This window comes from Terrapene carolina, unplaced genomic scaffold (assembly GCF_002925995.2).
Source record: "Terrapene carolina triunguis isolate 2854851 unplaced genomic scaffold, T_m_triunguis-2.0 Scaffold580, whole genome shotgun sequence".
Lineage (NCBI taxonomy): Eukaryota > Metazoa > Chordata > Testudines > Emydidae > Terrapene > Terrapene triunguis.
Genome location: NW_020664931.1, coordinates 684,473 through 707,186, shown reverse-complemented (window position 1 = coordinate 707,186; position 22,714 = coordinate 684,473). Strand labels below are relative to the sequence as shown.

Genomic DNA, 22,714 nt, shown 5'->3' with positions numbered 1-22,714 from the left:
AAAAAAAAAAAAAAAAAAAAAAAAAAAAAAAAAAAAAAAGGGGGAGAGGATTTTTTTTTTCCCACCACGATGGATGACATAGTGCGGGCACTGATTCAAGCTATGGCGGCCCAGCAGGAGGCTACCCGTGTCCAGGCAGCCGCCCAACAGGAGGCAGTGCGGCTGCAGCAAGAGACTAATCGCCTGCTGATGGACCAGGCTGCTCAAGACCGAGCTATGTTGCGGGAACTGGTAAACCAGGTAAAGTCCCTTACAGAGCTGAATCGCGGCCATGATGGGACGCGGCTCATACGGGCCAGCCATTGGCTGCAGAAAATGACACGGGAGGATGATGTAGAAGCATACCTTCTGGCCTTTGAGAGGACAGCCCTACGGGAGGCCTGGCCTCGAGATCAGTGGTCTGGCATCCTTGCCCCATTCCTGTGTGGGGAGGCCCAGAAGGCCTACCATGATCTACCTGAAGAGGCTGCGGCAGACTTCCCCCAGCTGAAAGCAGAGATCCTTGCCAGATCTGGGGTAACGACAGCAATGCGGGCCCAGCGATATCACGGTTGGAGGTATCAGGAAGACAAAACCCCGCGGTCCCAATTGTATGACCCCACCCATCTCGCACAAAAGTGGTTGCAAACAGAGTCCCGGAGTCCGGAAGAGATACTAGCGGTTCTGGTCATCGACCGATACATGAGGGGACTACCACCAGACCTTCGTGCCTGGGTAAGCCAGAACGAACCCTCCACCTATGATGAGGTTGTCGCCCTGATAGAGAGGCGAAGGACAGCGAGGGAGCTGACCCGAACAGTTAAGGAAGAGGCACCCCGGGTAAAACTAGCAGCACCAAGCGCTAAAGTTCGGGTGACTGGGCCACCAGGAGGGCCCAGGTGGAAAAAGAGAGAGGCTGAAGGCCCATCAGAGGCCTCAAAGAGTCGGAGCACTGAGGGAGAAGAGGATCGTGATGTTAGACTGCCCAAACCAAGAGACTGGGGAACGCCTAGGGCTCCATACAGATGTTATACCTGCGGGGAGTAGGGACACATAGCTGCACAGTGTCCCAATGCTGAGGAGCCTATGCAGTGTAACCTGGGGAACTGGGCAGATCCATGATCCCTAATCCACCTTGTGGGGGTCTCACTAACCCCACATATGTATACCAGACCAGTGAAACTAAATGGGGTAGGGACCAGGGCACTGGTTGATTCGGGGAGTGCTATCACTCTTATCTCAGGGAAGCTCGTGAAGCGTAGTCAGCTGCTACAGGCTAAACGTACGGGGATAACATGTGTCCATGGGACAGTTAGTTACTACCCCACCATCCCAGTAAAAATCGAGATCCAAGGGAACACTACTGAGGTAGCAGCAGGTGTAGTCCCTAAACTCCCATACCCGGTGCTCATAGGGAGGGACTTCCCAGGGTTTGGAGACTTACTCCCAGTAGGGGGATTAGAGAAAGATGGGGACCCTAAAATTGGGGAGGCATCCACAGCAGACTGTCAATCCCCAATCTTCTCTGAAATATCCCCAGATTTGTTCTCCACAACCAGACAGGGTAGAAAGACAAAAAGAGAAAGAAGGGCAGCTAAGACCTTGGGAACCTGAATACTGACCCAAAGCCAGAGGGTCGCTCTTGTAGGTAGGCGGACCCGAGCAGCTGAAAAGGAGGCCACGCAGGAGGGAGAAGCACCTGAGTCTGACCCCCACCCTAATGCTTCTGAACCAGTAGAGGCAATAGAGACTGGGCCCCTAGATCTTGGGCAGATTAGCCCCAGGAGAGGAAATTTTGGACGGGACCAGGCAGAAGACCCAAGGTATGACAACATTAGGAAGGAGGTGACTGAAATAGATGGGGTCCCCGTGGAAGGGAAAACCCGGGGACCAGGACCCTACTTAATAATGAAGAAGGATCTCTTATACCGGGTTGCACCAGTACAGGGGCAGAAGGTACAGCAGATCCTAATACCTCAAAAACACCAGAACGCTGTATTAAGTCTTGCTCATAGTCATCTTTTTGGGAGGCATTTGGGGGTAGAGAAGACCCTGGCACGAGTCCTATGACGGTTCTTCTGGCCTGGAGTACATGAAGAAGTGCGGAGGTACTGTGCCTCCTGCCCGGAGTGTCATCTGCACAGTCCCCGTACCCACTTGAGGGCACCTTTAGTACCCCTTCCCATCACAGAGGTCCCCTTCGAGCGAATAGCCATGGACCTAGTGGGACCCCTGGAGAAGACGGCTCGGGGCCACCAATATATACTTGTTGTTTTGGACTATGCTACTCGCTACCCAGAAGCCGTCCGCCTGCGGAACACAGCCTCTAAAACTATAGCCAAAGAGCTGGTGGGGATCTTTGCCCGAATGGGGCTACCGAAGGAGATATTAACTGACCAAGAAACCCCATTTATGTCGAAGCTAATGAAGGACCTCTGTACGCTGCTCCATATACATACCCTGAGAACTTCGGTCTACCATCCGCAGACTGATGCGTTGATAGAAAGGTTTAACCAAACCCTCAAGGCTATGATAAGGTAAGTCGGGACGGGAAGGATTGGGACACCCTACTACCCTACCTTATGTTCGCTATCCGGGAGGTACCTCAGGCCTCAACTGGGTTTTCCCCCTTCGAGTTATTATACGGGCATCACCCCCGTGGCATACTAGATATCACCAAAGAGATCTGGGAAGAGGAACCCAATGAGGGGAGAAATATAACAGAGCATGTAATGCAGATGCAAGACCGGATAGCCCGGGTTACCCCTATTGTACGGGAACATTTGGAGAAGGCACAGGAGGCCCAGTGAAAACATTACAATCGCCAGGCAAAAGTGCGACAGTTCCAACCAGGGGATCGGGTTATGGTGTTGGTACCCACGCCAGAAAGCAAGCTTCTGGCCCAATGGCAGGGGCCCTATGAGGTGGTTGAACCCGTGGGGGAAGTAACCTACAAGGTGCAGCAGCCAGGACGCAGAAAACAGGAACAGATTTATCACGTTAACCTTCTGAAACCCTGACATGCACAAGAGGCATGCACAACGGTCCAAAAATACCTAACCCAGGAAAACAAGCCTTCCAAACAGGTGAGAGTGTCTCCCGATTTAACACCAGACCAGAAGAATGAGGTGTCTGAGATGATCTTCCGGAACCAAGATGTGTTCTCGACAAAACCAGGTCGAACAACCGAGACATATCACCACATCATCACGAACCCTGGGGCCAGAGTAACAATGAGGCCCTATCGGGTGCCAGCGGCAAAAAGGGAGGAAATAAAAGCAGAAGTAAAAAAAATGCTGGAGTTGGGGATCATCGAAGAATCCCACAGTCAGTGGTCCAGCCCAATCGTGCTGGTACCCAAACCTGATGGCACCACAAGATTTTGCAACGACTTCTGGCGACTAAACGAAGTATCCCAGTTCGACGCGTACCCCATACCTCGCATAGATGAGCTAGTGGACCGTCTGGGTAATGCCCGGTACTTGACTACCCTAGACTTGACAAAGGGGTACTGGCAGATTCCCCTTGCAGAAGACACAAAGGAAAAGACTGCGTTCTCTACACCAGAGGGTCTTTTTCAATATACTGTCCTCCCTTTTGGACTACATGGGGCCCCAGCTACCTTCCAGCGCCTCATGGACAAGCTATTATGCCCGCATAACAGTTATGCTGCTGCCTACTTGGACGATGTGGTCATTCATACCCCAGACTGGGAAACCCACCTGGAGAAGGTGGAGGCAGTCCTTGATACCTTCAGGCGAGCTGGCCTTACAGCAAACCCTGCCAAGTGCGCTGTAGGGTTTACAGAGGCCAAATATCTTGGCTACATTGTGGGAAAAGGTTTGGTAAAACCCCAATGAACAAGTTAGAGGCCATCCAAAATTGGCCCCGACCAAGTCGCAAGAAACAAGTCCGGGCGTTCCTAGGTGTGGTGGGGTATTACCGATGATTTATCCCCCACTTTGCCACAAGGGCAAGCCCCCTGACAGACCTAGTGAAAGCCCATGGACCTGATCTGGTGAGATGGTCTGACGCAGCAGAGGAAGCATTCACAGACCTACGGATTGCCCTCTGCAGTAACCCCATACTGATAGCCCCTGATTTCACCAAGGAGTTTATCCTGCAGACGGATGCATCGGAAGTAGCCGTTCTATCCCAGATGGCTGGGGAGGAGGAACACCCAATTCTATCCCTCAGTCGGAAACTCCTTCCAAGGGAACAAAAATATACAGTGGTGGAGAAAGAATGCCTCGCTGTAAAATGGGCCATGGAAACATTGTGCTACTACCTGCTCAGGCGCAGAATTGTCCTCGTGACCGACCATGCCCCTCTTCAATGGATGCAGCGGAACAAGGAGAAGAACACAAGGGTGACCAGATGGTTCTTATCCCTCCAACCTTTCCAGTTCCGTGTGCAACACAGAGCAGGGAGCCGTCATGGCAACGCCGATGGCTTGTCACGTGTGCACTGTCTGGCATCCCAAGCTGCCCAACCCCTTGGCGTTGAGCAGGGGGGAGGGATATGTGACAGACCCAGACCAGTGGGGTACAGGAGTCTGGTAGAGGGCAAATATACTGGTCACTGGATGAGTAGTTTTCTGTTCCCTGAGTGACCAGAGCAGGGGCTGCACTAGAGTAATCAGGAACCTGCTAGAACCAGTTAAGGCAGGCAGGCTAATTAGGACACCTGGAGCCAATTAAGAAGAAGTTGCTAGAATCAATTAAGGCAGGCTAATCAGGGCACCTGGGTTTTAAAAGGAGCTCACTTCAGTTTGTGGTGTGAGTGTGAGGAGCTGAGAGTGAGAGGGTGTGCTGCTGGAAGACTGAGGAGCACAAGCGTTATCAGACACCAGGAGGAAGGTCCTGTGGTGAGAATAAGGAAGGTGTTTGGAGGAGGCCATGGGGAAGTAGCCCAGGGAGTTGTAGCTGTCATGCAGCTGTTACAGGAGGCACTATAGACAGCTGCAGTCCACAGGGCCCTGGGCTGGAACCCAGAGTAGAGGGCGGGCCTAGGTTCCCCCCAAACCTCCCAATTGACCTGGACTGTGGGTTCTTCCAGAGGGGAAGGTCTCTGGGCTGTTCCCCAACTCACATGGGGAATCTCTGAGGCAAGAAAATCCGCCAATAAGCGCAGGACCCACTGAGATAGAGGAGGAACTTTGTCACAAAACCTTTGTAGTGTAGTCAAAGGAGGCAGGCTCCCCAGCCATCAAGCCAGAATTTTAGCCAAGTTCTTTAAATATTACCTGATCCTGAATAAGTGATGTAGTATGTTAATGTTCTATTTTAACTTTGCCTTAATAAAAGGTTTAAAAAAGATTAAATGAGCCACTAATATTGTAAATTGAATATGAAAGTGACAATTACCTTCCAGTTTCTTCACTTTAGCTTCCAGTTTCTTCTTCCTGATCAAAATAAAAAAAAATTAAAAAATTATTCTATATTTAGATCTCACCATGCTGCATAAGACACCAGCTGAATTAAAAATCAATCCAACAGTTTTTGTGTAGAAAGTACACTCAGCATTTCATAGATTAAGTTATTTAAACCAAAATCTTTTAACCTGGGTACCTAAAGTTACGGACTTAACTGTTTTTCAGAAGTGCTCAAATTCGCGGGCGGGAGGAGAAATCAGGCCACTAAGTTAGGTATCTAAATATGTATTTAGAATTTAGATACTTTACCTGAAGCAACAGTTTGAATATTTGGGCTTAACTTGTCTGTGCTTTAGCTACCCCATCTATAACAATAATCCCCAAACTTTTTACCCTGCGTCCCCCCTTACCCCTGTCCATGCACTGCCAAAGCTGGGGCTGCGGTCACAGTCAGGCTGGGAGCCAGGGGCAGAGGCCAGAGCCACAGCTGGGGGTGGGTCCGGGGCAGAGAGCAGAGCATATCCCAATTTGAGGGCTTAACATCCAAACTTGCTTTAATTTTTTCCTCACAGCAAAGGCCCACATTATATTAAGATTCCCATGATAACTGTTTTTTACTCAGATTTTATAGAAGAGATAAAAGACTACACACATTTTAGTCAAAGACAGCTGAACCGTTAAGCTTTAAGCTTCTTTGTTTTGGTCTTCACTGAGAAGTCTGAAGGAATGCCTAACATAGTGAATGCTAATGGGAAGGGGGTAGGTTTCGAAGATAAAATAAAAAAAGAACAAGTTAAGAATCACTTAGAAAAGTTAGATGCCTGCAAGTCACCAGGGTCTGATGAAATGCATCCTAGAATACTCAAGGAGCTAATAGAGGAGGTATCTGAGCCTCTAGCTATTATCTTTGGAAAATCATGGGAGACAGGAGAGATTCCAGAAGACTAGAAAAGGGCAAACATAGTGCCCATCTATAAAAAGGGAAATAAAAACAACCCAGGAAACTACAGACCAGTTAGTTTAACTTCCGTGCCAGGGAAGATAATGGAGCAAGTAATTAAGGAAATCATCTGCAAACACTTGGAAGGTTGTAAGGTGATAGGGAATAGCTAGCATGGATTTGTAAAGAACAAATCATGTCAAACCAATCTGATAGCTTTCTTTGATAGGATAAAGGGTTTTGTGGATAAGGGAGAAGCGGTGGATGTGGTATACCTAGACTTTAGTAAGGCATTTGACACAGTCTCGCATGATATTCTTATCGATAAACCAGGCAAATACAATTTAGATAGGGCTACTATAAGGTGGGTACATAACTGGCTGGATAACCATACTCAGAGAGTAGTTATTAATGGTTCCCAATCCTGCTGGAAAGGTATAACAAGTGGGGTTCCACAGGAGTCGGTTTTGGGACCGGCTCTGTTCAATATCTTCATCAACGACTTAGATATTGGCATAGAAAGTATGCTTATTAAGTTTGCAGATGATACCAAACTGGAAGGGATTGCAACTGCTTTGGAGGATAGGGTCATAATTCAAAATGATCTGGACAAATTGGAGAAATGGTCTGAGGTACACAGGATGAAGTTTAACAAAGACAAATGCAAAGTGCTCCACTTAGGAAGGAACAATGAGTTTCACACATACAGAATGGGAAGAGACTGTCTAGGAAGGAGTACAGCAGAAAGGGATCTAGAGGTTATAGTGGACCACAAGCTAAATATGAGTCAACAGTGTGATGCTGTTGCAAAAAAAGCAAACATGATTCTGGGATGCATTAACAGGTGTGTTGTGAGCAAGACACAAGAAGTCATTCTTCCGCTCTACTCTGCGCTGGTTAGGCCTCAACTGGAGTACTGTGTCCAGTTCTGGGTACCGCATTTCAAGAAAGATGTGGAGAAACTGGAGAGGGTCCAGAGAAGAGCAACAAGAATTATTAAAGGTCTTGAGAACATGACCTATGAAGGAAGGCTGAAAGAATTGGGTTTGTTTAGTTTGGAAAAGAGAAGACAGAGGGGACATGATAGCAGTTTTCAGGTATCTAAAAGGGTGTCATAAGGAGGAGGGAGAAAACTTGTTCACCTTAGCCTCTAAGGACAGAACAAGAAGCAATGGGCTTAAACTGCAGCAAGGGAGGTTTAGGTTGGACATTAGGAAAAAGTTCCTAACTGTCAGGGTGGTTAAACACTGGAATAAATTGCCTAGGGAGGTTGTGGAATCTCCATCTCTGGAGATATTTAAGAGTAGGTTAGATAAATGTCTGTCAGGGATGGTCTACGCAGGACCAAATACTGTCATGAGGGCAGGGGACTGGACTCGATGACCTCTCGAGGTCCCTTCCAGTCCTAGAATCTATGAATCGATGCTTAGTCCTTCAGGGGAGCCAGTTTCCAGGTCAAACAACAAAATGAACTAATGCATTTATAAGAAAATAAGTAGTTAGATATTACACAGGCAGACAGTGAAATTAGCATTACAACAATATTTACAGAACAATGTTAATTTTATAGATCTTCTGTGCTGTCATTTATTCCTATAGAATTCCATAGTCACTAAGGAAGTGCAAAGTGAAGTCATTACACAAAATCCAAATCTTACTTTAGTTACATCAACTTAAGGTTTTATTAAGGGTATATCTGCACTGGAGCTGGAAGATGTAAATTCCAGCTGGAGGAGACATATCCACATTAGCTCTGACTGAGATAGATCACTAAAAACAGAAGTGCAGCTGTGGTGGTGCAACAGGCTAGCTACCCCAAGTACGATCCCATCTGAGACCACAGGTACATACTCGGGGCAGCTAGCCCCTCACACCACTACAGCTACACTTCTATTTTCAGTATGCCAGCTACATGCTCTGATTCTCAAATGGCTGCACCGTCTTTGTTGAAACTTTCAAAATAAAACTATAGTTTTCCATGTTTCAGGATAAAGGAAAATTTCAGCACAAAATTGTTAAAACCTAGCAAGTCAGAAACAACTGAAAATAGGGTATTAACATGGGAAGCATTAGGGAACCTTAACAATAGGTGTTGATGCCAACTCCCCCTATTATATTTGCATATAAAGAGAGTAAATACAAATAAACACAATCTCTACTGACAATTTACAGGTAGCTTGTGCATTTCCATAGAAATGATAGACAAGAGTAAGTTCTTAGAAAAGAATGACTCACTTACACAGAATCACTTCTAGCAATTTCTTCTTTCACCCGAGCATATTCCAGATAAGTCTGCTGATAAATCTTGAGAGAACTCTAAAGAAAATGACAATAAAGCATGTCCTTATAGTGGACAGAAAACAGTGGGTTGGCAGAGTTTTGCCTTTTCTACAGTACATAAATGGACAGTGATCACAAGGAACACACTCTACCCAGGAATAAAAATAAATTAGAAAAGGAAGTGTTTCACCTATGATTCGTGTTCTCTGAAGGTACAAGCTGTGGCAGCTGTATTTGTCTGTGTTCCCAGCACCTAACTAGATGGAAACTCAATGTTAAATTGCAGAGTGTGAACACTGTGGATGGTACATTCTGCCCTTGCTGAACAGGTGCCAGCACCACTTAACCCGTGCTGACAAAAGGAACTAAGAACATTAATGAATGAATCTGTCTACAGTGAATACATAAGTGTGGATTTAATCCAATGTATAAAATCAGAAACCATGATTTAAAGGTAATTGTTTTCTCCAAAGGCATTAGTTAATAAACCTAGAAAATTCCCACACTTGGAGATTAAAACACATTTATGGATACTCCTACAAAAGACAGCCTCAGCCAAACAATGAAATAAGAAAAACTATTAAAGGCAAAGTCAAGCAACAAATAGCGAGCAAGAACCAGTGTTCAAACTGCCATGAGAAGTAAAGCATAACTTCTACAACTCTGGGCATACCCCATCTCTCCTAAGTTCAGCACTCCAGCAAGATAAGTACTGAAGCCTCAAGAAGCCAGAGCTTCTGTTAAGTAAAAACCTGTAATACTATTACCAGTGTCACAGTACAAATCAAGTAATGTAAAGTGGTATGATCCTTCCACTCCATTTGGACTTCTCTAATACCTTCCCTATACTAAAAGGCAAGGTCTCTCCATAACAGCTAGAACAGTTGAGAATCCTATGCAATAGTCTATCTGCTACTTGCCTGTCAGAGTCTCATCAATGCCCCAGCCTGTAACAGTCTCCTGGAAGCAAGCCCTTTCATTTGCCAGGCCCCAACGACTCATACAGGATTCATAAAAATCTGACAGAAAATTCAGACTTTGTCACAATCATCCAAATATCCAGGCACCCAAGCACAGCAAAAGATGCTGAAAATTTCTCCTCAAAGTATTCAAATATATTATAGGTTGAGGAAGGCAAAAGGATCAAATTAGGTCAAGTAACCCATATTCAAATGCTAGAAAAGTCTCCAAATGCTTAACTTCATCAGGTTGAGCCAAATTAAAATGACTACGGAAAGAGCAATAATGAAGATGAGCACTACTATCAGAACCAGGGAAAAGGAAAAGGAACTCTCAGTAGTAGGGTCTGTACCATTTCAACACAAAATGGAATATACTATCAGGTGTTGTAAGGTAGCAGCCCTCAAAACTCTCTTGCTACGAAAATCAGGCTCTAGTCACACAATAGAGTTATGAGCCTTTAAGAGCAGGGATCCAGTACAATCAGTATGCTTGAAGTATTTTCAAAGAACAATGGCAGAGGGGTGGGCTAGAACATTTAAAAGGTCTTTTTGCTCTAATGTATACAGTTTGCACACAAAACATTACTAGAAGCTTAACACAAAACAACGTTAACCTTCAAAGACAACCCACAATTCTTTTATAAAGTATCTTAGTAGCTCAAAGAGGCACTAAATGCCCTCAATAGACTGGCTAAAAATAACAATACATTATTACTTTATATTTATATAGAAGCTTTCATTCCAAAGGATGTCAACCCATTTTATAGATTACCCACACCTGGAGGAATCATTTCATATACCAATTAAAGGGGACACTTCACTCACTGCCTAACATGGGCAGAAAGTGGAGCTATTCATTGTGGGCAATACATGACACTCCAACCCTCTAGAGTTTCAGTCTAAGTCTTGAGGGCTTTGCCCAGAGCCAAAGTTGTCTGTACCAAGGGTCTCTGGCATGAATGCTTTGCACTCCAAACACTGTGCTAGAGAGAGACTCTCCCCCAGGCTGAAAACACACTGGACACAGAAGTCCAATTCAGGGAAAATAAATTGGCACAAGGCACAGTATATGAACCCTCTACATGGTTCTTTTACTAACGCAAGACCCTGAACACTCAACAACATGCAATTTGTAATATCTAGAACTACTTAATTATATGTAATGAAAGCATAGAAAGAAAGGGTCTGTGGTGCAGATCCAGACACTGCAAACAGGTTTCAGAGTGATAGCCGTGTTAGTCTGTATCAGCAAAAACAACAAGGAGTCCTTGTGGCACCTTAGAGACTAACAAATTTATTTGGGCATAAGTTTTCGTGAGCTGTGGGTTTTAGCCCATGCAAGCTTATGCCCGAATAAGTTTGTTAGTCTCTAAGGTGCCACAAGGACTCCTCGTTGTTTTTGCAGATACTGCAAAGGGTTCTTTGAGTACTCTCCATAGCGCAGGTGAAGGCACAGAACCAGGTGGATGCTGCTATTTCTTATGTAGTCTCAAGCACACATTTAATGCCATTAGAGGGCACACACAGGCAGTCCAACTAGACAGCACTGAAAGAGGATTCTGTGCTTGAAACGCCACAGGGTGTCATTTCCATGAGTTTGAAAGCATCAACAATCTTCAAATAATTACCACTGCACTTTCAATATCTCCGTTCTAAGAATGCCTCATATTCAATGGACAAAACCTAGTACCGCAGCACCCTGGGGACTGAATTGTCTTCCATCCAAGTAATGAGTCAGCTTAGCTTGAAAAATGATAGGCCCACATGTATGCAAGCCATGTACATTATAAATTCTGAAGTTACATTTTAATATCTCTACACTTAGCTAGATATTGGGGACATTCTGTACAGTTTGTTACACTTAATGTTAAGCCTCACATTAAAGAGGGTAACCTAAATGTTTATGAAGTATAGTAGAGCTGTAAATTGCCCTCCCCCCACAAGTCTAGAAAGGCTGTCCTAGCAGTGTTGGCCAGATTCTGCTACGTTACTTTCACAGTAAAGGTACTACTCAATGGCAATAACACCATTACAATAGATCTACGTTCAGAGTAAACGTGACAGAATTTGAAAATTTATGACTCAGAGCTGCCAAGCAGTTTGAGAGAGAGGTGAGATCACTCCAAGATGTTTTGTTGTCACTGCTAAAGTTAAGATACCGGCAGTAAAACTAGTGGCAAAAAATCCTCTAGTCTGTTGCAACAAAGCATTTATTAAGGAAAGATTTCATAAACTTTTAAACAATCCTCATACTTTTCAGCATACCTTTTTCTCTTCCAATTCTGCTTTCAGAGACACCAATTCTTGCTGACACTTTTCTAGTGGAGAGATTTTTTGTAGCATCTGTTCCACTTGGTGACGAAGAGTGTTATTCTCTCTGAAATGGACAAAGACTACAGAACATGCGGCCAAAAAACATGGATTTTGTTCAAGTCTGAACTCAGTGATGTATTTCCTGAAACAGCAGCTACTTTGCTTTCCCCTACAGGACAGTTGAAAACGCTCTCCAGCTACTTGTTTGCTTTACTGTTGTAGTTGTGTGAGTCTCAGGATATTAGAGACAAGGTGGGTGTAGTAATTTGTTTTGCTGGCCCTGAAGAGCTCTGCGTAAGCTCAAACGCTTGTCTCTTTCACCAGCAGAAGTTGGTCCAATAAAAGATATTATCTTATCCCCCTAGTCTCTCCAACTACTTGAACATTCTTGGTGTGTGAGCCAACTTAGCATTTATCCATGTAATATGCTTTCTTCATAGAAAATTTGGGTCAGATTTAAAGAGAACTGAGTGGAGTGTGTAAGCCTAAGTTCCCATACTAGCTCACAGATCATAAATAAGAATGTAATTCAGCCCTCTTCACTGAATGCATGAGAGTTCCTAGACCCCTCACTTTGAACCCATAACAGAGGCAAGATCCTCACCTCCACTTAGGCCCCTTTGTGTCACGTAAAAAGGCCTCAAAATCCTGAATCCTGGGGGGAGGATTCCCCAGCACAGACATTGTGGAAGATAGCCGTAAGTCTAGCCTCAGAGGATCCTTTCAAAGCCTTTGCATGGTGGACATGCCTAGGATGGAGTTGTAGCACTGGAGAGATTTCAAACAGCAGTGTGGGCCAAAGGGCAGCCCCAGGCAGCTGCCATTACTATGACAGGCCATTTAGGTCTAAGTTACACAGGGAGAATATTGAAAACTGGAGTCAATGGCCATGTAAGTGTCCATTACTTTGCATTGATAAATACCTCTCTTTCCTACTCCAGAACAATTACCAAACAGAGATTTAAACAAACCTAAAACTGAATTTTGTTCTTACCTTTCAGCCAACTGAAGCTGTGATAACTTGTTAAGGAAAAAAATTTAATAGGTTTATCACCATTTTCTCAAAAGTGTTAAGAATGGAAATAGTATGCTGGAATCCCAACAACTGTGAAGAAATATCAAGTCATCACACCCTTCCCAATGGAAGATGACTCGGAGGAAGGAAAGTAATGTTTAATGGTACAACAGAATTGTTACACTATGACAAAGTATTGTATGAAGTGAATACATTGGAAAAAAATCCAATATCTATGTAGAATCACTGACTTCGTTAAGCACATGAAGCAATAATTCTCAACCCCTAGTTTCACTTATTATAAACACAATTTAAAAAAAAAATACAGGAAATTGCCAACACTCAGGCATGTTAAGTTTCCACTTCTGAAGTCCAATTTTTTCCCCATAGACTCTATAGCTTCAGTTGTTCAATACTTTAGAATAAGTAGTAATTGCTACAAATAAGCTTCTAACCTTAATTTTTAACTTCACAAATTCCCCAAAGTCCTATCTGTCAAATGAAATGTTCACATGTTCAATGTTCAAAACACTAAGAGAAATACAGAAACAAAGGATATCGTTACACTTCTGTTGATATTCTGTCAGCAAACAGCTGTAAAAAGAAAAGAATAAGATGTTTACATGGGTGATCTTTCAATTCATTTTTGAATCTGACTTGGACAATCAAGTTTTAACATTCCATTTCTTATTCCTTATACCAAAATGCAGAAAGCTTTACAGTAGTTGTATTGGTTACAAACCCAGCTTAGTTACAAACTAAAAATAAGTAATCCCCTTTGTTTAATTTAACAATGCAAGCATCAAGTTTTAATTTTGTCAGGCTTTTTGAAAATGTCAAACCTGAAAACAATCCTAAACTTGTGGATTTGACGTCATTAACTTTATTTTTTCTTACATTATCAATTTAAGTTTCTTCAGTAACACTTTTCAATTTAGGCTATTAAGAGTACCTACAGCCTCTCTTAATTAAATTATGTCTTGGTTCTTCAGATGAATTCACCTCAGTCCAGTATATTATATTTAATATAATAGACAACTGGTAACAGGGATAAGCATCTTAATGGGGGAGGGATAGCTCAGTGGTTTGAGCATTGGCCTGCTAAACCCAGGGTTGTGAGTTCAATCCGGGGGGGGGGCATTTGGGGATCTGGGGCAAAATCAGTACTTGGTCCTGCTAATGAAGGCAGGGGACTGGACTCAATGACCTTTCAAGGTCCCTTCCAGCTCTATGAGATAGGTATATCTCCATATATATTATATTATAAATGACAGAACTAAATTTTCTTGAGAAAAAGTGGATGTTAGAACAAAATCTTAATTCTCGGACTCTGCTTCCAAAGAAGCTTTCCACTAAATTTTCTTACTGCATGTTGGGTAAAAAGGAACATTCTTTTACTTTCAAACATTTATTTGATATAAGTAGTTACTCCTGGGGGAATTCTGTTCCAAAAATTTAAAAATTCTGTGCCAAAAAATTAAAAATTCTGCAAAATTCTGCATATTTTGTCAAAACAACACTATATAATCATGCCAATTTCAATTATTTTGGTAATTTATTTCAAAATACCTGTCAGCAACTATGGCTGTAACAATACAGACACAAAATAATTCCCCCAGGAGTAGAGAAGTAAAGAAATGACTGTTTCTCAGCTCCCTCCACCACAAAGCCCAGCAGGGGGGCCAGACACCCGCACCCCATATCCTCCAGAGCCCAGCTTGGGGGGGCGCCCCCACCTGCCCAGACACTCGCACACACTCTCTAGCCCCCAGAGCCCAGCTGTGGGCGCTTCCCCCCCCCCCCCCCCCCCCTCCTGTCGTGTCTTCTATTTGTGAGCTGGGCTGGCTCTTCCAGATCCAGCGCACCCTAGTGGTGGCCAGCAGCTCTGCAGCCCATTGGGGGAGTAGGGGGAGGAAATTCTGCGCACACAGCATTAATTTCTGCGCAGGGGTATATAGTAGCGCAGACATGAAAGCAAGACTGACAGCAAGTCTAAAATAATATGAAGACACATTGCTAAGCCTCTCTACACACTTCACATGTTATAAGTAAGAACTGAAATGCAATACTCTATAGTTTAGGCCTGAGGTCTTTCCTGAGAAAACCATGCCAATTTTACTTTTTTTGTGATGACCAACATCCACAATGGACAATAGATTAAAATAGTCATATAATGCTATAAAATGTATTTTTTTTAAACTACTAGCTTAAAACAGTAAAAACACATTTGTGTAAAATATATCAGTTGTACTTACTCTGTGTCAATTATTTTTTGCTTCAGTGCAATTAATGCAGCTACATATTCATTTAAATTCTGTAAGGAAAAAAATCTCAAGTTGGCAAAGAAATTTCACACCAAAAATAGTACACAGACACTATACACGCCCCAAACTGAGGAAACTTGTTAACATTCTATATATTTTCAAGTTGTCTGGTTAACCTAATGTGTTTTTTCTTTTATGCCCCACATTAAATCCTGACAAACAACTAAACTAAACCATAATGCAGTTCTCTTAATTTATCTATGCCCACTGATTTTCTAATTTACAATTCAAATATTTCTGATAATGCTAATGCTCATTCCCAATTCAAACTTTCTTTAAAAAACATCCTATCGGAGAAGCCTATCTTTCATCTAAAACGTGAAATGGATTTATAAATACTACTGAAAATATGGGCCTCTGAGTTTTAAGAAATTATAATGAAAAATTGAAGATCCAAATTTCCATATGGACTCTTTTAAATGAACACTGCCGAAATCCAAAGGTATGTGAATTGAAAGATGAGGCAAAGAAGACAGTTCACTGGAAAACTGCTCTGCCATTCTGGACTCTGGATAGTTAGACTAGTTTAAACAAAGCAAACTTTTTTTGACAAATACACAATATTTCAGCCTCTTAGAAATCCAGCACTACTCTTTACTTTGCAAACACTATTCCCAAGATTTATTGCCGAGGCTTCTGCCACTTAGAGAGAAAGAATTAGTGACTGTTAAAAAATTATATAGTACACAGGTTACGAAAAGAGTGTCTGTACATCTGGGTATAGTGCTTAGATTATCCCCAAATACAAAGTTTGTTTTTAAAGTCATAAAATACATATAGTGCATAATCAGCAATAACCCATATTTAGGTGAATAAATTTAAGAATACAGTTTAGATTAGGGCGGTCAATTAACTGCCGTTAAAGCGTGCAATTAACGCACACCACAATTAACGCACTAATTTTTTTAACGTGCGTTAATCACAGTAGGGCAGCATCAGCTGCTTCGGAGTACCTACCTCAGGTCAGACGCAGTAACGTAAGCCTCCACCGGAGGCCAGACAGAAACAGAAGAGGCTACAGAAAGACACACGCGGTTCTCATGCCAGCTCCAGTGGAGAAGTATTTTTTAAAAGTAAAAACAGGACAGCCAAGGGTTTGCCTGAGCCGCCCTGCCCCTTGCAGGGTGCTCCAAGGGTCTGGGGCTGAGCCCCCACCCAGCTCCGCACTGCCCATGCTGGGATCTCTTCCTCCAGCCCTGTGCCACTCGCAACTGGGGCTGACCCCACCTCCCAAGCCCCGTGCTGCCTGGGGCTGACACACATGCACACACCCCGAGTTTGGGGGCTGACCCCAACCCCGAGCCCCATGCTGCCTGGAGCTGCAGCTGCCCCCCCCCCCAAACTCAGGAGCTGACATCACCACCCCCCAAGTCCCCCACAGCTGAGGCTGAGCCCCGTGCCACCCGCAGCTCCCTCCACCCCCCAAGCTCCGCACTGCCCACGGTGGGGTCTCCCCCACCAGCTCTGTGCCATCCACAGCTGGGGCTGACCCCCACCCCCCATTCCCAAGCTTCACACCACCCACAGCTGGGGCTGACCCCCCCCCCAAGCCCCATGCCTCCTGGCGCTGCGGCTGGCTCCCCCTGAACTCGGGAGCTGATCCCCTCCTGAGCCCCATGTCACCCACAGCTGGGGCTGAGCACCGTGCCACCTCCCCCCGAGCGCTGCACTGCCCATGGTGGGTGTCCCCGCCAGCCCAGTGCCATCCACAGCTGGGGCTGGGGATGACCCCACCCCCCCAAGGCTCCATGCCACATGCAGCTGGGGCTGACCCCCCCCCCCCCCCCCCCCCCCCTGCCCCCCTGGGCTGGCCCCCCCCCCCCCCCCCCGGCTCTGCACCACCCAAGGGTCAGCTCTGAAGCCAGCACTGCTCACCAGCAGCAAATTTTCCACTTTCCTGCTGGCAGGCAGTGCTACCTTCAGTTGACCCCCAGGCAGCAGCCACCTCTCTCTGTTCTGCCTTGCTGCCAGGACAAATGCCCAGTTTTGGTGAAAAAGTAGGGACGGCTGGCACATAACTGAAAAAGGGGCCTGTCCTGGCCAAAACAGGACATATCATCACCCTAGCCAGCCTGTGCCCTATTGTGCCCAGCTGGCCCCTCATATCTTTTACGTAAAAGGCTAAATGGACACAAGTCAGATATTAGGAATGGCAATATACAAAAACCTGTAGGAGAACACTTCAACCATCCTGGCCACACAATAGCAGATGTAAAGGTAGCCATCTTATAGCAAAAAAACTTCAGGACCAGACTTCAAAGAGAAACTGCTGAGCTTCAGTTCATTTGCAAATTTGACACCATCAACTCAGGATTAAATAAAGACTATGAATGGCTAGCCAACTATAAAAGCAGTTTCTCCTCCCTTGGTGTTCACACCTCAACTGCTAGAAGAGGGCCTCACCCTCCCTGATTGAACTAACCTCATTATCTCCAAACTGATTCTTGCCTGCATATTTATACCTGCCTCTGGAAATTTCCATTACATGCGTCTGACAAAGTGGGTTTTCACCCACGAAAGCTTATGTATGCTCCAATACATCTGTTATTCTGTAAGGTGCCACAGGACTCTTTGTTGCTTCTTCCTGAGGTTAAAATCCACCCTCCCTTGCAAACAAGGGCTCACTCAGCTGAAGGGAGCCCAACTAACTCAGTAAAAGGAGGTGAGCCAAGTACCAAAAACCACGCATCCAGAAGCAGCAGCAAGACACTTCCCTCACCCTCCTTCTGCACAAGTTATTGCTTGCTCCTCCCCGCTGTCACCCCGTCCTCCAGGCCCTCCTCCTGCACAAGTCATTGCTTACTTCTCCCCTCCCCAAACACTGTATGCCGATTTCTAAGATGAAACTCTCTTTGGACAGAAGGTGAACTTGGTGAGCTCAGAAACTCACCTCAACAGGAGCAGCATCAAGAATTCACCTCTCTCTTGAACAGCTCACACCCCTCTCATCTCCAGAGTACTGAGATAAAAAAAAAAATCTTACTCCTTCAATAAGCCAACACTCCTCTAAAGGACACATACAAAATAGTATACAAAAGGCGAACCCAGCAGCAGTAGGCATAAAAAGCCTCCTGCACAATTCACTCCCATACTGAATGTTAATCCTGAGGTAAAAATCTTTCCATATCCATGGCAAGGACTCTTTTGAACAGGACACAAATATATTGATTATATAGAACAATATATTGAATTATTCCAGACACTGACACAGTTCTACTGTGCTTTCATGATCTGGAGTGATTAAATATCAAAAAAGGTAATGGAGCAAAGTAGCAACAGTTCAGGTCTTTTGAATAGGAAGTTTATATTTAAAAAGCTTCCAGATGGTTCTTTGACTAAAAAGACTTATCTATAGCTATTGCAAGGCTGAGTTCCAATAACATAGAAGCACTTCAAGTCTGCAGTACCACCTACGTTCTGAGCATGCTTTTGCCTCCGGATCTTGTGCTACAGATAACCCACCACCACCAAATTAATCCAGCCAGCCGCGACAGATAACAATTACAGAGTTTCAGGATCGCTACAAGCCCATGGATCAAACAAAGTACAACACCTTAACCAATGCTATTGCAAAGTGAATAGCTATGGACTGAAGACCACTCAACATTGTAAATGACAGAGGGCTAAGTGATATTATTCAAATTGCATCTTCCACTCAGTCATGCACTTTGCTCTCCCGAGGAACCATTGCATCACGAATAAATGACCAATATAACAACGAGAAGACTACAAAGTTGGAGCTTCTGAAAAATGCACTGGCTGATACTTTGACTAGTGACCGCTGGACATCCTTGAGCAATAATAGCTATCTTGGTGTCACGGCACACCTTACTGATGCCGCATGGACACTGTGGTCCTTTGCTCTAACAGTAACCCATACTGAAGAGAGACATTCTGCTGAAGCATGTGCAGAGCATTTCATGGATGTTGCAAAAGAACAGAATATTCAAGAAAAGGTAGCAACAATTAGTACACCTCTACCTCGATATAACGCTGTCCTCGGGAGCCAAAAAATCTTACCGCATTATAGGTGAAACCGCGTTATATTGAACTTGCTTTGATCCACAGGAGTACGCAGACCCGCCCCCCCGGAGCACTGCTTTACCGCGTTATATCCGAATTCGTGTTATATCAGGTAGTGTTATATCGAGGTAGAGGTGTATTGACAGTGCACGTAAAATTGTAGCAGCAGTCAGTCGCTTGCCTTTTAAACACATGACGTGCATTGCTCACAGTCTGCAGCAATCCATTACAGTAGCACTCACTGGTGGTGGTTTTGAAAACGTGCTGGCAAAACGTAGAAAACTTGTAGGCCATTTCAAACACAGTCCAGCTAACAGTACAGAGCTAGGAATACAACAAGCTGCAAATGGACAGAAACAAGAACCTCTCATACATGACATTTCAGCCAGATGGAACTCCACATTGGCTATGATTCAGCGCCTGCTTTGCAATAAAGCCGCTATCACATCCACATTAGTTCTTCCAAAGCACCATCTATCAGTGTCGACAGATAAGGATTTTGAAAAAATGTAAAAGCTAGAAACACTACTTGAGACCTGCAGGATTGTGACTGAACTCTTTGGGGGATGAGGGGGGGAATTGTATGTCTCCTGCTCCGTGGTTTTACCTGCATTCTACTATATATTCTATGTTACAGCAGTCTCTGACGATGAACCAGCATATGTTGTTCAATTTAAGAATACTTTCACAACAGATTTTACAAAACGCACTAGACCCAAGATTTAAGAATCTGAAGTGCCTTCCAAAATCTGAGAGGGATGAGGTGTGGAGCATGCTGTCAGAAGTCTTAAAAGAGCAACAGTCTGATGTGGAAATTACAGAACCCAAACCACCAAAAAAAAAAAAAAAAATCAACTTTCTGCTGGTGGCATCTGACTCAGATGATGAAAATGAACATGCGTCAGTCCCCACTGCTTTGGATTGTTATTGAGCAGAACCCATCATCAGCATGGACGTATGTCCTATGGAATGGTGGTAGAAGCATGAAGAGGCATATGAATCTTTAGCATCTGGCACATAAATATCCTGCTAGGCTGGCTACAACAGTGCCATGTGAACACCTGTTTTCACTTTCAGGTGACATTGTAAACAAGAAACGGGCAGCATTATCTCCCACAAATGTAAACAAGCTTGTTTGTCTATGGCCTTGGCTACACTTGAGAGTTGCAGCGCAATAAAGCCGCCCACAGTGCTGTAACTCACTCCCCGTCCACACTGGCAAGGCACATATAGCGCTGTATCTCCGTGGCTACAGCGCTGCAGGTACTCCACCTCCCCGAGAGGATTAACAGCTGGTGCGGAGTGGCTGAGACGCTGGTGCTCCAGTGTAAATGGGGAGTAACCTTATTACGCAGTGACTGACCTCCGGAAACTCCCCATAATCCTTTTAAGTGAAGCTTCCTCTCTTTGTTTTGTTGAGAACTCCAGACGCTCCGGGAGCTGCTTATCAAAAAAACAAACAGCTACTGTTTGCTGTGAATGAGTAGAGGCAGGCAGGGGGGCTCCCTTTGGAACGCCCACAGGTAATGTTTGCTTGAAAAGAGAGGCGGGGGAGGAGGGGGGAGAGTCCATTTCGGGGAGCAACTGCTTACCTGGTCTGTGAGAAAAAAAACAAACAGCTGCTGTTTGCTTTCAGTGAGTGAGAGAGGGGTGGAAGAGGGAGGGGGGTTGGAACTTGCAAGGCGCTGACACAGTGTCGGCACTCCAAAAATCCACTCTCTCTCCCCCCACGCTCCCTGTCACACTCCACCCCACCCCTCCTTTTGAAAAGCACATTGTAGCCACTTGAACGCTGGGATAGCTACCCAGAATGCACCACTCCCAATGCCGCTGCAAATGCTGCAAATGTGGCCACGACAGTGCGCTGGCAGTGTGGACAGACTGCAGCGCTTTCCCTACTCAGCTGTACGAAGACAAGTTTAACTCACAACAGTGTACAGCTGCAAGTGTAGCCATACCCTAAGTGATTGGCTGAAAAAGAAGTAGGACTGAGTGGATTTGTAGACTCTACGTTTTATATTGTTTTATTGTTAAGTACAGTTATTCTTTTTTACATAATTCTACATTTGTATGTTCAACTTTCATGATAAAGAGATTGCACTACAGTACTTCAATGAGGTGAATTGCAGTTTCTTTTTTATAGTACAAATGTTTGTAATAAATAAATGTAAAGTGAGCACTGTACACTTTGTGTTCTGTGTTGTAATTGAAATCAAAATATTTGAAAATGTAGAAAACATCCGCAAATATTTAAATAAATGGTATTCTATTATTGTTTAACAGCACGATTAATCGCGATTAATTTTTTTAATCGCTTGACAGCCTTAGTTTAGATATTAGCATCCAAGTATTTCGGTACATCATTTATGAGAAGTTATACAGATAGCTGGTTGAGGAAAGTAAATATAGCAATAAGTAAGACTGTCCCTCAGTAATTGAGAATATAGGGTAGGTTGTTCATTTAGAAAATACAATCCATGTGGAAAGTATTTCAGTTACTTTCCCCACTGCATTTCTCATCAGCACTCCATCTCATCCCTCCTGGTATTGCCAATGTCCAGTGATGTGTCTACTCAAAATCATAACCAAATACAGAAAAACCCACGGTACCCCTCAAGATGCATGCATCACTAATTTAAGTGATAATCTTAACACCTTCAGCCTCCCTTACCATATCTCTTTCCTATTCTTCAATTAGGCCCCAATTCTGCAATGAGTTCTGCATAGGAAGAGAGACCTCTGAGCCTCTGCAGAGTGCCACTAAAGTCAACAGGACTACATGTCTGAGTAGGAGCTCACACATGCACAGCATATTCCAGAATTGAAGCCTTAAGAATATTAACTCTTCTGGGAAGAAACACTGCCATTTTCTGTTTTGTCAAGTATCATACACACTTGTAGTGCTGTACAAATTAGTAAAATATATAGATTAGGTAGAAAAGGAATCAAATCAGTTTACAAAAAGAAAATCTTTGTAAAATCCAGCTGAAAAAGTGCATGCTATCCAAGATTTTTAGGAAATCCAAAAGTGCAGAAGGGTGACGCTAGTGGAATTGTTAGAGAAAAGAGACAATAGAGACCAGGACTCTTTTCTGATTCTTTATGAGACACGTGACGGGGCTCCTTTCCGTTTGCTATTTACATTCGCAATTCATGTTCCTAACCACTCTATTTCCCCTGAAAGGCTACTGACAGCTGGAAGGCTCGGCACCTGCCCGCCATATCAAGGTTCACGATACCAAGACTGGTTTCAGAGTAGCAGCCGTGTTAGTCTGTATCCGCAAAAAGAACAGGAGTACTTGTGGCACCTTAGAGACTAACAAATTTATTAGAGCATAAGCTTTCGTGGGCTACAGCCCACTTCTTCGGATGCATATAGAGTGAAACATATTGAGGAGATATATATATACACATATGGTAAGACAACTCCCACCTGTTCATGCGCTCTGTATGTGTGTATATATATCTCCTCAATATGTTTCACTCTATATGCATCCGAAGAAG

At 44.2% G+C, this 22,714-nt stretch overlaps 1 protein-coding gene across 7 annotated transcripts in view; it reads right to left on the bottom strand.

The window, feature by feature from the left end:
• The window catches only part of ICE1 (interactor of little elongation complex ELL subunit 1), a 72,578-nt gene that overhangs the window by 48,624 nt on the left and 1,240 nt on the right, over positions 1-22,714 (bottom strand). For all 7 annotated transcript variants that reach the window (XM_029913312.1, XM_029913314.1, XM_029913313.1 and 4 more), the window contains exons 2-7: positions 15,119-15,177; positions 13,423-13,457; positions 12,843-12,861; positions 11,801-11,912; positions 8,533-8,609; positions 5,346-5,383 (exon numbers count right to left, since the gene is read on the bottom strand). In XM_029913312.1, the coding sequence (XP_029769172.1) occupies positions 5,346-5,383; positions 8,533-8,609; positions 11,801-11,912; positions 12,843-12,861; positions 13,423-13,457; positions 15,119-15,177 (340 nt within the window). The remainder of the gene's footprint in view (positions 1-5,345; positions 5,384-8,532; positions 8,610-11,800; positions 11,913-12,842; positions 12,862-13,422; positions 13,458-15,118; positions 15,178-22,714) is intronic.